At 40.3% G+C, this 16634-nt stretch overlaps 1 protein-coding gene across 1 annotated transcript in view; it reads left to right on the top strand.

Annotated features, from left to right (window-relative positions):
• Positions 1–1566: 1566 nt before the first annotated feature.
• Positions 1567–16634, top strand: part of nrg2b (neuregulin 2b) — a gene marked incomplete at its 3' end in the record, with an annotated part of 50786 nt that continues 35718 nt past the window's right edge. Inside the window, exon 1 of the mRNA XM_079479689.1 lies at positions 1567–1999. Coding sequence (XP_079335815.1) covers positions 1588–1999 — 412 coding nt within the window. The 5' untranslated portion in view covers positions 1567–1587. The remainder of the gene's footprint in view (positions 2000–16634) is intronic.

Below are 16634 nucleotides of genomic sequence, written 5' to 3'. Positions count from 1 at the left end.
TTTAAACTATAAAATCGACTTGTTTGGCTCTACGCCCCATATTAATATATTTTTGATCATATTAAACATTATACATTGATACGAATTAATTCAATCGTAAGACTGCTGTCAGTGTTTGTCTAAAGCGACAAGTGTTCAAGTGCATATTTCTATTGTAAAAGTACGCATCACACACTCGCTTTTGACTGCAGATGTCGCCCTATAGCAGCCTAAGGACAGCGATACAATGGCACATTTTATCATCGCGACGCATTTACTGGCACCGCCAATGATGCAACCCAATGTTTAACTTAAAAATGACTTTAACCTTCTATATGGTTCATGAAAGTGTTGTTAGTTAAATATTTTTTCCACTTGTCATGCTGTTTTAATGGCCGGACCCTCCTCCTTTTATAGACTAAATGCCCAGATTGTATGGCAAAAACCCGCAGGACCTGTTGCTGGGGTAAATATGGCTGATATGATGTTCGGTGCTTTGCTCTGTTGCTGTTTTTTCGGCGCCTGGTTGATCGCTTTTTGTGGCAAAATGGTGAATGTGACCTGAATGCGTATTTTTATTCAGTAAAAATAACGCAAAACGCACTTTTCGCAGGCATCCGTTCCATTAAGAGCTCCTTTTCGCAGCGTTAGTCATCGCATCTGCGGTGTGCGGTGGCCTGACTTTTTCCTCTATTAGTTATCAGCCCGAGCCTCGTCGACAAATATCTCGTTCGTCTTTGTTATGCCATTTTCATTTGCCAAATTATTTTGCGCGTAACAGAGATCAGCTCGCGACATTGGCTCGCTGCGGGGATTTCAGTTGACCTACAGTTGGCGCATGTGGCTGGACTGTTGCTCCTATATCATTAGGACTTCGAGAAGACGCCACAGCCCAAGCGGCTGAGATCTCACGTAAGCCGCCGCCGTAAGCACGGTGCACGGGATACACGGGCAGCACGAGCAGAGGGCACGCGCTTGTTGCATCGCCCAAATGAACAGCACCCGCGTGTTGCGCGTCGTTGCTTTCTGGATCTGGAACAAATCTGGCGTCCGTTTTTACCGGTAGACCCTAAGGCGAGTGGCACCTCGAGGGACATCGTTTTTGCGTCTCCGTGTGTGTGTGTGTTCTTTTTTATTTATACTGTATGTGCACCGAACTCCAGTCTTTTTCTGTATACGAGCAAAACGCGTTTTCGCAGGCTGTGTGCCCATCTGGGCGATGACATTGGTTGGGCAGAGGAGCGTCTATATTTGCGTTTTGCAGCATCTGGCGGTCTCGTAAAGGAGCGTCATTTATGTATACACATTTATCGAGTTTCGGGATTGTGTTGAAGGAGAATGCAGCAACGAGATCTTGCAGCTCAGAAGTGTCACTGACCGGTGCTGTTTCCGGTTCCTAAGTGGCTGGTGTTTCCCCATCACCAACTGCATGGGGAAAGCGGCACACACAGATGGCATGGACACTTGCGCAAGGTCTGCCGCTCTGCCCTGCTACCGGAGTCTATTCGCACTCAGTTCCCCACCACCTTCTCCGCCGTCCTCGCCCCTCGTCAGCCCCGAGAGCACTGCAGCACCGCCGCCGGCCGCCCCTGAGCCACAGCAGACGGCATGAGGAGGCTTGATCCGGTGCATTTCTCCATGCTCGTCATCGGGGTCTCCTTCGCCTGCTACGCCCCGAGTTTGGATTCTCTGCAGGACCAGGCTTACCGATCGGCCGTGGTCATTGAAGGCGAGGTGAGCTCTCTACCCGAGAACGCCTCCGTGGAGCCCTACAGTGTGGATGTCAAGGTGCTGCACGTGTGGCCGGTGAACAGCGGTGGGCTAGGGCGCGAGCAGCTCGTCACCGTCGGGGAATTCGGCTCCGAGGCTCCGTGCGTTGCGGTGCAAAAGAACCACAGATATATCTTTTTCATGGACCCTACGGAGGAGCCTTTAGTATTCAAAGCATCCTTTGCTCCTTTGGACACCAGTGAGAACAATCGCAAAAAAGATGTGGAGAGCATATTGTGTGAAGACTGCGGTAAGTTTATTAAGTGTGGCTACATAACGGGGTTTCAGTTTTTAATAGGTAACGCGTGCAAACCTCGCATCTGTCAAAAGTGTGCTGGAGCAGGATGCGGGTTTTTTTTCTTAAGGGGAGAATGGAAAGATGTAGAAAGTAGCAAGCGTAGGTTGTGTTTTTGGGCGTCTCTGCAGTATTGTTGTAATTACCCGTATAAACATTTACGCGTAGACCTGGACACACATACACGCACACGCACACACACACACAAGCAGAGAGAGAGAGAGAGAGAGAGAGAGAGAGAGAGAGGGGCATTGGCCACATCACCTGACATGCATTAAATTACCAATTATTCTATACTCCAAGGCAACGAGCTTCAATCAATACGAAGCAATGTGCACGATTCTTCTTCAGCCTGTGAAACACGTGATTTAAAATAATGCAGCATGATGTGCCATGATATCATGCGGGTTGTATAGCCTCCTGTAACCCTCCGCTTCAGATATCCCACGGCTTTTTGGGGCAAGTGAAGTGTGTGTAAAATAATGCGGACGTCAACATATCAATTAGCTTTCATTTGGCACGAAACGCGCAACCACGTGATGGGAAGCAGAACACTGGCTCGATGTGGTTGGTTACGGGATCAGGTGGCAGAGGCAAGGCCCCTACAGAAAGGGATTCCCGTTCAGATGCAGATAAGCTCTGCGCTCCATAGAATAAAATCCATCCCTGTTCATATCTGACATATTGCGAGGTGAATGTTCTCTGGCATGACACGTCACTATCCATTTAACGCGTAATGGAGAGCCTTTTAATAACGTTTGTTTTATTGCTTTATATCTGAATTATATGAGAAGGGAACACATCAGCCCAAGGCAATATGAAATCAGAGCCTGAGATAACAGCGGCCTCTTTAATGCAGACATATCCTATTTTATTTAACGTTTACATATTGTGAAGTGTGCATCATTGTGTTCATGTAGCTTAGTTGGTAGACCATTGCATGAGCAGTGCACAATGTTGTTGGTTTGATACCCAGGGAAAACACAGATAAAATCTATACCTGTAATGCAAGTTGCTTTGTAGAATGGTTAGGCGTGGTTGAAATGAGAAGGTTTGGTAAGAGTTGCGTATAGTACAATTTTGTATCTTAGTACGCATATTCTGACTAGCTTGCATTTTTCCATTATGATTTCTGTTCTGGATTCTTTTGCATATTATGAACTACAACAAATGCACAAGCACTTTAAGAACATAGTGTGCCTAATAATAGAGGCCTCTTAGTGCAGATTGTGTTTCATTTGTTGCTTTGTGCATCTGTTAATGTAAAGTGCTCTAAGTGTGTGGCTTAAGTTAGGTTGAAATGAAAGGTTTATCACTAGTTTCTATGGTGCCTGATGCATAAAGTTTTCGGATAGATTTATATTTTTGGAAGCTTTTTACTTTTCCAGTGTGATGTCCTCTTTTGTAGTCAACATATATGTACAGTTTATAGATATGAGATTTTATTTGAATATCTGCAATGTACAGACAGAACCTTGAGTGTTCTTTTTCTTTATAGCCTGTGTCTCATCCCGTCTAATGGAATATTATTCAATAACTAAAAACATGTCCCTAAAATCACATTACGTTTTTCTGTTTCATCCTTTCCTGTTCTTGTTAGGAAAAAAGTTTTAAGATAAGCAATTGGATAAAACCTTTTCTGGGACGATGGCATGAATCTTTTGTTTTGATTAGATTTTATCTTACATAAGCATTTGGTGCGTGTGCACGAGACTATGTGGCAGCTTATTGGCATGATAGTTCACGTTAACCCACTTTGTTCAATGAGCAGAGCTGTTCGATACTGCATTAGATTAAATGTAGATTAGACAAACACAGATCTTATGTGGTATCATGTAGTACAGTAGGTAACACAAAATGCTACGTGTATGTGGCAAAGGGGCTTTAACATGTATTAAGAATGTAATATATCTCAGTTAATTCCATATTTACAATTCCTAACAATACATTATTCATTGTTAGGGTGGTAGAAGGAACATATAAAAGTATCTGTTCTGTTCTAGACTATGCGGGATAGTAAAATCTTTACTTCGTCTTTGTCTGTATGTTACACCAAACCACATTGTGTGTCCGACTGTGGATGAGTTTCTGAATGAATTAATATGGTGTTTGTTTGACCTAAAAAAACAAGAAAGCCATGTCAGAGAGTGATAAATGTGTGAGGTAGGTCAGATGTTGTAATATTTTGGGAGAATTTACCAAATAAAGCATCAGTTGAATTTTGGAAAGAACGACACTGTCCATTTGCCGAAATAAAATTAATTTCAACACACAGCCGACCATTAATGTACCTTATCCTGACCAAAACCACTAAACCTTAATGTATCTCAGAATTCTTCCCCTGATTTTCTTAAATGTGATATATTTAGGTTTTGCAATGGTAAAGATTCTGGATTACCTTGAGCTCTCAACGGTCTCGAGCTTTTGTTTGCAGTAATGTTTGCTAATTTTCACAGAAATAAAATAAGACCTTTTTTAATCTATAGAGACTGTTGAACTGGAAAACCACAGCTCAGATCAGAGCGCAGACACTGTAAGACATGGCAGATGTTAAAAAGACAGACTACAGAGAGAGAGATGCATTGGGACAGACAGTATATAAGTGAAACGGTGAATTGGGCTGTACTTAATGTGTCGATTACGGTGGCCATATCTTGAACTGTGCCGCAAAGAGAGAGCAGAAAAAAGAGATACAGCCTGTGATAGTTTGAATGTACGAGATTGTTAAAGAGAGAGTGTGTGTGTTGAAAAGAGAGAGAGATCTGGAGCTTGAATTATGCAGGCTGCAGTCTAGAGTGCAGAGTTTTAGCTGACCGTGTTTTTTTTTCAGTCATTTGCCTTTGATTTATATTTCACAGTAATTTCGCCATGTGCTCTTTCAAACACGCAGCAAACAGAAAGCTGTCCAGCCTGTCTTCATATGAGATACAAACAGCCTGTACGCACCAGATACGACACACGCAAATGAATGAACTCTATTGTTTGTGCGTTGTTTGGATGATTTTACAGTTGAGCGTTCGCACGGCATTGTTGCGTTTCCCCTTCACTGCAGTCTCTGAAACATTCCTGCACAAGCCCTACATGCAGAACATCAGAGGCAATGTTACAAAAACAGCCCCACCTCCTGGTCACATTACAGTAACGCACACAAACATATTGGCGAGATAAAGTGAGCTCATGCCTGTAGTTAATACGTAGATATTTGCAGTATTGTATAAAAGCTCTGTTGCGAGATCAGAAGAGCTGCATAAGCAGTTTCTAAAGATGTCATTTAAGCTGGGGAACGACAGTTGAAGTTTACCTACTCACTGAATTATTGAACAGCACTTAGTTTATCTTCAGTCCCCTGCTACACACACACACACCTCATCTGTAGTCTGTTGGCTTCGGGTTTGCAACATGAATGCCAACATGCTGTGATTTCTTTCTTTTTTACTTTTGTACCGAATAGAGGGAATTCAATAAATTAAATTTCGTTGAAATATGTCTCCCTTTTGCATAAACGACAGCATGCGTTGGAGCAGACGTATTTGTCTAAAACTCGATTATTCGCGTTAACCCAAAAAGATGAGAATGTTCCACAGAGCATCACGTGTGCTTTAATGGAAGCATGAAACCATTGATGTCACTCATTTACTTACATTTGATCCATGACCTAGAAAAACAGCAGAATCATAAACATTCGCTCTTCATTTCATCATAATATGTATTTGTTTGACATTTTTCAAACTTGTAAAACTTCTTGTTTAATTCCAGGCTTACATAAAAACCTGCAAGATTTTCATTGTGATCTCAAACGTTTGGACACCACTATGTCTCTCTCTTTCTCTCTGTCCAAGGCCCGGTGGTTGCTCTTTCCCGTGCTGTCATTCACACAGAGAGACAGAAATCAGATGCTTCTGTCTTAAGTTCAGCCAAAGCACATTAAAGAACGAAAACGATGTTATCATTTACTCAATCTCTTGTAAAATGTATGCTTTTCTTTATTCTGCAGAACACAAAAGAAGATATCGTCAAGAATGTTGGCGGTACCCATTCACTCTTTTGTAGTATACAAAACCAATGCGAGACAATGAGTACCGACGTCGCACGGTTGCAAACGTTCTTCAAAACTTATCATTTTGTGATCCGCAAAAGTCATACAGGAAAGGTTTGAAATAACATGAGGGTGAGTAAATGATGACAGAATTTTCATTTTTGGCCGAACTATCGCCGCTTTAAGACATTAAAATAAAAATAATATCTTTCACACAGCCCTGCCATCACAAACCTATCAAAAAATGGGAGCGTCAGATATTGAAAAAGAGAAACAAAACGAGTGACTCGCTGTTGCAGAAAACCACAGTAACTGAATGGAAGAAGGTAGGCAAGAGAGAGAGAGAGTCAGATGCACCAACGGGGGGGGGAGGGGGGCTTACACACGACTCACCATACTGGAAAGAGAAGGGGTGGGGGGGAATAAAAGAGAATAGCTTTCCCCTTTTCTGCTCTGCCTGTGAGCATCTCATCAACTATTCATCACTTACTGCGCTCATCTCTCGCTCGCTCTCTCTCTTTCACTTCGCTCTGCCTCGCTTTTTCTCTGGCTCAGCCTTCATTCACGGTATCCTCGCCTCCGAGAGGTGTGTCAGGAATGTCTAATTGAAATTAACTGATAGAAACACATTGACTCAGGTAAGCAAGTCGACTCAGCTGAGCTCATTTTCAAGACCATCACGTTGCCAGGTATTAGAGTAGCTCTACCTGCAGCAAGTCACAGATACTGTTAGCACGGAAACATGCACAGTACGCTAACATGGAGTAAGATTTGTGATTAAATGCAGTTCTGTTGTATATGAATAATGGGCAATCTAGGTTGCTGTCAGGGTGGTCGCAGCCATTGATGTCCGTTCGCATGAATATCTGATGCATTTTGCACACAAACCTAGAAAGCGAATGTGAAAATCGCATTCTTCAATCAGATTTCTCATGTGATATGATATTTCCAGCCCGGTACGAGGGGCATTTACATATAAAAAATAAATTTGGCAGAAACTTTTTTCCAGAGCGACTTACATTGCATTATACATTTGTTTCTAAGTATCTGCAATCCCAGGGGTCGAACCCATGACCTTGGCGTCGCTAGCGCCATTCTCAACCACTGAGCTACAGGAAAGCTGTAGTGTTTATAAGTGTTTCTGAGATGATACTGCGATCGCTTTTGAGGAACAGTTATCAATCGATTTAATGTTCCTACTAGAAATTCTTCGGGATATCTAGTTTTTTCAACCTGTGTTTAAACGGATTGTTCACCCCAAAATAAAAGTCTGTTAATTTATTCACCCTCATATCATTCAAGACCTCTATGACTTGATTTCTTATTTGGAACACAAAATGTGGTTTTGTGTTCACACAATGGAAGCCAATGTGGTTGTGTTATCATCATACCATGGAAGTCAATGGTTTTGACAGATATTCACTGAAAACATTGAAAACATTTACACTCACATTTGCTATACAGATGTTGAGGTGTTTGCCATCTGATCTGATGCTCGGTACAGTGATAAAGATCATACACTATAAATAAATATCCAATTTAGTGTTAAATACATTTGTATTGTAAAGCTGTACAAATGAAGAGTTTGGTTCCAAAATGAGATTTTTCAAAATGTTTCAATATGTTTTAATCTTTTTATTGTGATTTATTGTGTTAGTTGGTTGTATTTTTTGTTATTATGGCTTAAATCAAAACAACCAAACTGCAGTTTGATTGATATTAACTGGAATGCACAATAAAAACATGATTTTTGAGAAATCTTCATTTTGGAACCAAACTCTTCAAATGGACTTCACATGTAGCGATGTTTACAGGATACTTTTCCACACATCTAAGACTTTTTGGGGGTGTGCCAGTAACTTACTTTACATGTAATTACTACTTAATACTACTTACCCATTAGTACTGTTTTTAATTTAAGTTCAACTTTATTAAAACACTTTGACTTTTGAGATTCAAGATGAGCTAGAAGAGACTTATCCCATTACAAGCACACAACACTGCGAAAATTACCTTCTTCCTTAGCATTTTTATCTTGTCTTTGTGTAAAAATATTACACAATATATATATATATATATATATATATATTTCAACTTAATTATCAACATATCATGAAAAGGGACTTAAGATATTTAGTCTTCTTTTATGGAAGAAAATATGACAACTAGGCAAGTTTTTGTTTAAAACCAAATTGTAAATTAAATCAACCGGCTGCAAAACGTTTTGGTGTATCATAGATGTAGTGTGTGTAACCGTACAAATACGGCAGTGCGATGACTTCAACGTTATGATGTCAGAGGTCGTTCTGTATCATAGATCAGTGGTTTGAGGTTATAGTGACACAGAAAATGTGAAGCTACATCCCTGTTAATGCTAAACTCTTATGTTAATCTGCTGTGATTAGGTGCAAGTGGACCGAAGGTGATGCTAGTGTAACCTGTCCCCGTTTGGCTCAGAGACAGGCCGTATCAACTTTCATTTTCTTATGAATTAGCTGCTGTTTGTTCTCGCTGGGCTCCATTGGGAATGAGACTGTTATGTCGATGTAGATCGCATGTGTAAGGCAACTCAGCATGTTATTTTACAAAAACGGTTTCCTCTGTTTTCCAAAATATCAATATACTGTATGACTACATTCATCATGAGATCACCTTACAACAATGTAAGATGCTTTTTGCCCTTTAATTTTGCCCGGTTAACATTACATTAGTAGCAGTAGTGTTTTGGTTCATTTTCACGACCTCTGCCTAGTTTCATTTATACATAGGGAATAGATGCATTAATAGGACATTTGCATAATATTTTGTTATTTCATTTCCTGTATCTCACTTGGTTGACCATTGCAATAAAAATGAAAATTTCCATCTTTTATTACTCACCCTCGAGTGGTTCCAAACTCTGTATAAATGTCTTTGTTGTAGTGAACACAGAGAACTATAATCGGAAGAATACTAGTAACTAAACCGTTATTAGCCTCCATTGACTACCATAGTAAGAAAACGATGCTTTATATTTCTCTGTTACGTTGAACACAGAGAAGATATTTTGAAGAATGAAGGAATTTCGACTACTATTGTCATTTTTCCAATAGTGGCCAAGAACTGCTTGGTTACAAGCATTCTTCCAAATATCTTTCTCTGTGCCCTTGAAATGTACAACTCGAGGGTGAGTAAATGGAGCAAATGATGACAGAGTTTTACTTTTAGTTTCATAGTTTAAAACCAGATCCCAGAAGACTAATCTTGGCATTCATATATTAGTGATGTCTCCCAATTCAGTCAGATTTGAAGAAATCCAGACACAGTTGTCCAAACAAAGCGAGTGCGTCACATTGAGAGTTTGACACATGAAAGCGTGTTTTTGCGCTGGAGCTCTGACATATGTTAAATTGTAGAACTAGAAATAGAGCGAGAGACTGGGAATAGAGTGATGGATTTTGTAGCACTAATGAAAAGGATGTGTGTGTATATCTGTGTGTGCGCGTGTTTAAACTCGCAGTCAGAATGGCTCTTCAGTAAAATTGTAGCGGCAGTGATATCGAGCAGAGAACTCTTATTCCTCGCACCCTAGAGAGGTGACAGGGGACATTGAAAGAGCAGAAAGCTGCTCTGCGGAGTGATGTTCGGTCAGAGGTCACAGTTTCGCTCATTGTTCCTTTCGACTGCAAAGCCGATGGCGCCGCAGTACCGTCAGCCGCGGGAGAACGTTTTAGTGGCTTCTTTAATTGTTTAATTGTGTAATTCTGTCTGTGTGTGCGCTTCTCTCTCCCTCTCTCTCTCTCTCTCTCTCTCTCTCTCTCTCTCTCTCTCTCAAGAGTGGTTACCATGGTGACAGCTGCATGCTGCAGATTTCTCACTGATTTCAGACTCAGATAGAGGTTTCTTTACACACACACACACATCCACAGGCTTTATAAATATGGAAATTGCAGACTTACAATAATAATAAACAGAATAAATGTGTCTCGCACTATTATGTCTACACAAACGATGACGATTATATTTGCAGCGTTGGATGGTAATGATTAATAGCGCGCGTGTGTGTGTGGCCGGGCGGTTCTGGATTATAGCGTTTGGTTTGAGAGTCGGGCTACGAACACCGCGTCGGGTCCTCGTGCTGAATAACGGCTATTAAAGCAGTTAGGCAGACGTGAACCATCAAGCCGCTTCTGAAGGGCCGGTGGGGAGGGATGTGTGTGTGAAGCATACAAGTAAATGTGACCGAGAAAGTCAGCTGACCTTGAGTGCGCAGCCCTTGATGGAAGGCTGGGGGAGCTGGACAGATCTGATTGGCTGGCGGTGTGTGTTCGGCTTTAGCAGGGCTCGGGGTTCAAACATCACCCTGCTATCACGTACACACATTGACACACATGCAGCATCCTCATCTGATCGGCGGGATGCAGAAAACTCGCCTCAGCATCTTCTAATCTCTGTTTCTCTCCATCTCTTTGCTTCATCTTCTCGTTCTCTCTTGTTCAATTCAATTACGATTTTCAATTTCAATTTGGTGTGTTATTGGCATGACAAGAACTTTGTGTTGCAAAGGCGTTAAGAGCGTAGCTGCCTTGAAATGAATAAAATAAAGTAAAATGGCAATAGTAGATCAAGTTATATAAACAAATAATTTTTACCAAAAAGGAATAAATTAAACATTACTTAATGTTTTTCTACTTTTAATTGCAGAATCTATGTTGTACATTGACATACATCCTACAAAAGTGTTAGCCGTGCTTAATTCATTTATCGTTTTAAGGCATTTTTGACTCGAGTCAAAACTAGTTTTGGGTGGGATCTGTTAGTTCATCCAATAGATACTATTTGGAAAACCAGTTAGATCTTTTTCATTGACAGTTTAAATCATCACCTTTCCATTTGGTGATGCTAGTATCACAAACATTACACACTTCACCTTTAAGAAGATGAGGTATCATAATCTCTCTACATCTTTTACATCTCCCGCAAAATAAACCCTTAATGTTGCAACGCTCTCCTACAACACACAACTGCTTTATTCAGTGTGATATACAGTGTTTCAGAAACACACTTTCATCCTCATGAAGAGCTCTTATTAACACACCCCCTTCCGTTTTTCCACCAGGACTCAGTACTTAACCACAGTCTAAGCATGTGCCCTGCGTACAGCATCATTGTTAGTGAAACGATCCTTCATTATACTGAATGAAGCGTGTACCCGTGTGAGAGTCCAACACACAATCATCTGGTGTTCAGATCCCTAGAGCACTTCAATACTGAAACAAAACATTTTTATACAAAGATGGGTCATAAAGAATACAGATTTCTTTACGACTGTCAGTCTAAGTCTCCGTAGCATGTCCATTGACAATAAAATGCGTAGAGCCCGAAAGGCAAGGTTCAATCTTGGTGACTTTACATCATTTCTTTAGATGGGAGTTTTATTTGAGACGATAACTAGATAGGGAGACTTAAAGCTCCGGTCCAGTCTCTAAATCATCATCTGTTTTTGAGATATAAAATTGCATGTTACTGTACAGTATCTTTATGTGGGTGGAAATCAAATGACATTAAATTGACACTACCTGCCAAATCGAACGTGAAAGTTCAACTTGTAAGTCATTATTTTACACTTACAGTGTGAATCGACGTACATTTCGGAGACGGCCTTGAACACTAATTGTTATGCACTCAATTTTTATAATAAAAAAAGCAACTTTAATAATTGATTGAAGATCTTTTTTATTACAGGAAAAACTAAAGTTGTAGGCATAGGTACATGTTAGGGTGATATTGGTTTGGTGTGGGGTGTCTCGTCCTGCTTGATGAATTCGGGGTCTCACGTGGCATCAAAAAGTTTCTCGTTTTGTGCACACGGTTTGATGCAACATGCTCAATTTAACATTGAAAATATTGTGGTCCTGTGTTATAACATTCCCCATGTGAGGAATGAACTGTGACAGGCAGTGCAGCTCCAGGAAAATAAACTCTGACAGGATGGTGCGTGGCTCTCACATGGAGTGCTTTATTTCCATATCTATGGTGTGTTCCTTATATTTTGGTGTCGTAGATGTTGCCAAACATAATTATTTGCACTGCTTCTTAAACGTAAGTTCTTTAAAAGACTGTATATTAGTGTGCAAATAAAGTATTTCCAGAGAAGATTTGGAGTTGATTGTCGGTGCAGCTTTTCAAAATCAACAGTAGTGAGCAGTCTTTTCTGCCAGTTATTTGTAGTCTGCGAGCGTGTTCTCGAAATGGAAATGATGTCATGCGGCACTTTCCGTTTTTACGCAATATTTACACAGTGTGACATAATACATTTGCAACAAAACATGCATAGCGTACTTAATAGAACACTGTGTAACGGAGGCCAGCTGGTGAAGAGCTGTGCAGTGTGTAAACCTCACTACCCGACCAACAGAGACGCTCCAGCAACAGACGCTAGAGACTGCGGTCTTAAGCCTCCTCGTTAGAGCGACGATCTCCCATCCGGACCACCCCTGATCCGAGGCCCGCGCAGAGCGGGGCGAGCAGAACCGGTTACAAATGCATCCCATAATGCTCTTGACTTTTCACTGTTGAGAGTGATGACTGAATATGAAACCATGGGAACCGTGATATTTACATCTGTGTCTTGACGCGGCAGTGATGATAAGGCAGAAATGGTATTTATTGTATGCTTGTGTTTGCTCCTCAAATATAGTAAGATATTTTTTTAACAAAATAATAATTTGACGTGTGTGTGTGTGTTGCAGGTGACACATTACTTTGGGCACAATTTTAATGATCAATCGGTAACCATATGACGATAGGGTTATTCTAAAAACAAAAATACATTTACGTTATATTTGAGATTTGCTTTACATAGAAAACTGTAACACGCACATCCAATATGTATTCTATTGTTTTCTCTTTCTCTTGTCATTCTTTTATAAATGTTGTTGACCCTTCTCGCACACACACATTTCCCATGATATTAGCTCTTTACTGTTGTTCTTTCAGGCGTGTCTTAGACAACCTTTCATGTTTCTCTTATCAAGCGCACTGTTGACTGCCTTTCTCTGTTTCCTCCGAGCGCAAGAGGGTGTGCGTCGGTCGTGAATGTGTGCGTACAACAAGCCTGCATGCACACTTGGATGAGTTTCACTTCATCCAAAGTATTAGTGTCAGTGTAGCCCAGGTCTTTCTTTCTAGATAGAAGAGAGAGAGAGATGGAGAGATCTCGAGGGGCTAAAGCTATTCTGGTTATGGAAACAGTGGAAATTCAAACAACTCACTGTATCAAATATGTAGAGACGCACTCTGCTCATGAACCACTAATATCAAGAATCTCTCGGCTAAAAATAGTTACAAAGGCTTAATGGGATAAAGCTCACTCATTTTTTAATAACTGAGGAAAATCCTGCACATTGCAAATGCAAGAAATGTTTCAGTGGGTTTTTTTCATATTTAATGTGTGTGATCATCTCTCTTCATAATATTTATCCGTTTGTTAATCAATGTGGAGCTTGTTGTTCAAGGTTGGCTAAAACATATCACAAACCTTTAATGTTTAACTCAGTAGTCAACCTCACTCATTTGGTTGTTGGCCAAATGGTCAACTAGTCACTGTGTGGATGAGAGAGAGAGAGAGAGAGAGAGAGAGAGAGAGAGATGGAAACTGATAGCTAACTCTACTATGTAGCATCATACTATATAAACTGCAGTAGAGGTGAGATCAGCGATGTATCTCTGCAAGGTCGTTCAAGGGTTGCGGGACTCTTTCTTAACAGATGCATGAGGGTGACCTTTCCAAACTCTCCAGGTGAACGCAGCATACTGTACCTCACCTGCCTTTACTTGATTCTCTACCAGAGAAATACAGAATTGATTTTAAGATCTTTGATACTGGTCTGGTCTGGTGGTATATGGGTAGTGACAAATATACTTTGTGTGTGACGTAGTCTCGCATAGAAGGTCGTGGAACTTCATTGACCAAGGCCCGCCCAAGTGGCCATATGACAGTTAAAGCAACCAATCACGTTTTGATTCGTGGCGTGGAAATGTCACCACAGTAACGGACCGGTGTACATCCACGAACGTGTCAGAAGTTAAAAGCAATAACGTTTATGAGTTTTTCCCATGAACTTCGCATACTTTTGAGAATATAGCGTTTAGTCAATATTGATGAATGCAAGCGATGTAACACAACAGCTTACTTCTTCGATCAAACGGCTTCGTGGTGTTTCTAGGCGGACCGTTAAAAAATACGTCTCTCGGAAATCCTGTGAAATTCAACCAATCAGATGAAGACTGATGTGTTTCAAAGAAAGTGTGCCTTATGCATCAGACGTTCAGCCAACGGCACGTGTGCGTCACATGACCTCCGAGCCTGAGACTATGTGCGACGTAGCAAACATTTTGATTGTTCATAATATGTTATTAATAATTCTGTTTAGAATATAAAATAACAATGAAGATAAATTTCTCTTATGCTAGGTTTTCTTTTCAAAATATTTAGCTGTCACAACATAGGACACTTTAATAGATTTATTTGTCAACTAACCAAAAACCAGCTTCATATTTAGTCTCAAAATATAATGTATTTCATTACATTAGATAACAAGATAAAGTACAAAAACGAAAGGAATTCTGAAGCCCCTCATCTAACCCCACCCGCAAACCTAACGTCACCGGCACGAAAGCAGATCGTACTATGTACAAAGAAGATAGGAGAAATTCATACGAACTGGCCACCTCGTAAAGATACGAATTCAAGTGAGATTGTGTAAGAGTTTGAACTCAGGTTGACCTAAAAGACGACTTTTGACCAAAAACAAACTAGCAAGTATGTTTCAAAAACTAGCCAAAACATCTTAAATTGTTATGAGGTCATTAGATGATTAGTTAAGTACGTTGTTGAATACACTATTCTTTTAAATGCATTGCTTAAGAGAACAATGGGGATTGTCCATGAATCAAAGGTACAGAGAATCGATTCTGCCGTCTTTTTGGTTACCAGCCCAGAACTTAACCGACAGGCTACACCATTTTACTTTGTGTTGTATTTTATTGTAGTGTCACTCCCTCAGCATCGAGCCAGATTCATTTAATCATTTCTTAAATGTTCCTCTCCTGTCCACGTTCTCTTTATCATTTTCTCTTTATGCAGTCTTCGCTTCTCTCCTCGTGTCTCGCTCTGTCTCACATCGTGTTTCCTCTCACTTACGAGATCGTCCAAACCCCACCCATCAGTAGGTGCATCCCTGCTGACTGTGCCGGGGTGGGTCTGTCTTACAGAGTTATAGTGTAGAAAGACACGCGCACAATCTGTCTTCATAACTTCATAATCCCACTTCAGCATGAGCCAGATCAGCTGCAGGAGGATGGCTGTGAGACAGCGGCAAGGGAGGAAGAGTTTGAGAGATAGTAAGGATGGACCACGGGAGGGAAGAAAGAGGGGTGAGATGGGCCGTTGTCTGTCTGAGATCTGGAGATGTGATGCTTTTCCTTCCGAACAGAAACTGCATAAAAATTGCATGTAAAAGCGCGTAGAAAGCATGAAGTGAAATCTGTGTTTTAATGAGAATCTGAACTGAACGCTGTTGGCTGAAGAATTACGGAAACATTGATCACAACTGCGGAAAATGTTATTTGGTTGCTTTATGTTGGGAGATACCGTAGACTTCAGTCTGTCAATCTGAGTATCTAATTGTTTGTTTTTTATTTTGAAGAACAATAAAACTAGACACAAATAAGAAAATGATCCGACATGCAGCAGTTTGGTCAGTTTGTTTTTTATTGTAGATTTGTCTGTGTTTCTCTTTAGATCTCTTCTGAAACTGGAGAAGCCTTTTTTCCACGTGGAAAATCACAGCAGAAAATACACATTTGTACTCAATATAATCTTGTTAATGTTTATGAAAAAAATTAGACATTTAAGAGATTTGAAAGGCCAAACTTTTGTGCAGGTTTTAAAACACTGTTTTTGCGTGGATAGTCTTTCATGTCACATGTATCTATTGCAACATCAGATTTGGATCAAACTGATTTCAGAGTCTGCACATCGTTTTTTTATGAATTGTCTTTTTGCCAAACTTGTCAATTGTAGTTGAGTTTAGACAATGCATCTATATTGTGCATTATTTCTTTAAACGTTTGTATGTTTTTATCCTTATGTTGGAATTATGTTATGGAATGGATGGAGGGCAGCAAGTGGTTTTCTCCGTAGGGAATTCACTATCACAAACCCAAAATACATATTTTTTGCATTGTTTTTGATTGTTTAAATTGATTAAACCTTTAAACCACACTGCATTTTTATTGTGCAGCAAAACTTGATGTTTATGAAGAGGGGAAATGCAAGTTTTGACTGAGAAACGGAGGAAAAAATGGCTTGTAAAACTTAATCTGCGGTCGGGAGGTGACGAGCCGGATGACTTTATAAAACGCTTAACTAGGTTTTACGTATCTAAACAACAACCAGGGATGCCCACATTTCTGTCAAGCCTTGTCATAAACACTAGCTACCGTTTAAAGAACAAGCATTTATTCCAGGGATAACAATAGTCTCACTTTAAGCTTGTTTATTTGAAAGAA

Source organism: Barbatula barbatula (genome assembly GCF_947034865.1).
Source record: "Barbatula barbatula genome assembly, chromosome: 18".
NCBI classification, from domain to species: Eukaryota; Metazoa; Chordata; class Actinopteri; order Cypriniformes; family Nemacheilidae; genus Barbatula; species Barbatula barbatula.
The sequence above is the reverse complement of the archived record's forward strand: the minus strand, read 5'-3'. Positions and strand labels throughout refer to the sequence as shown.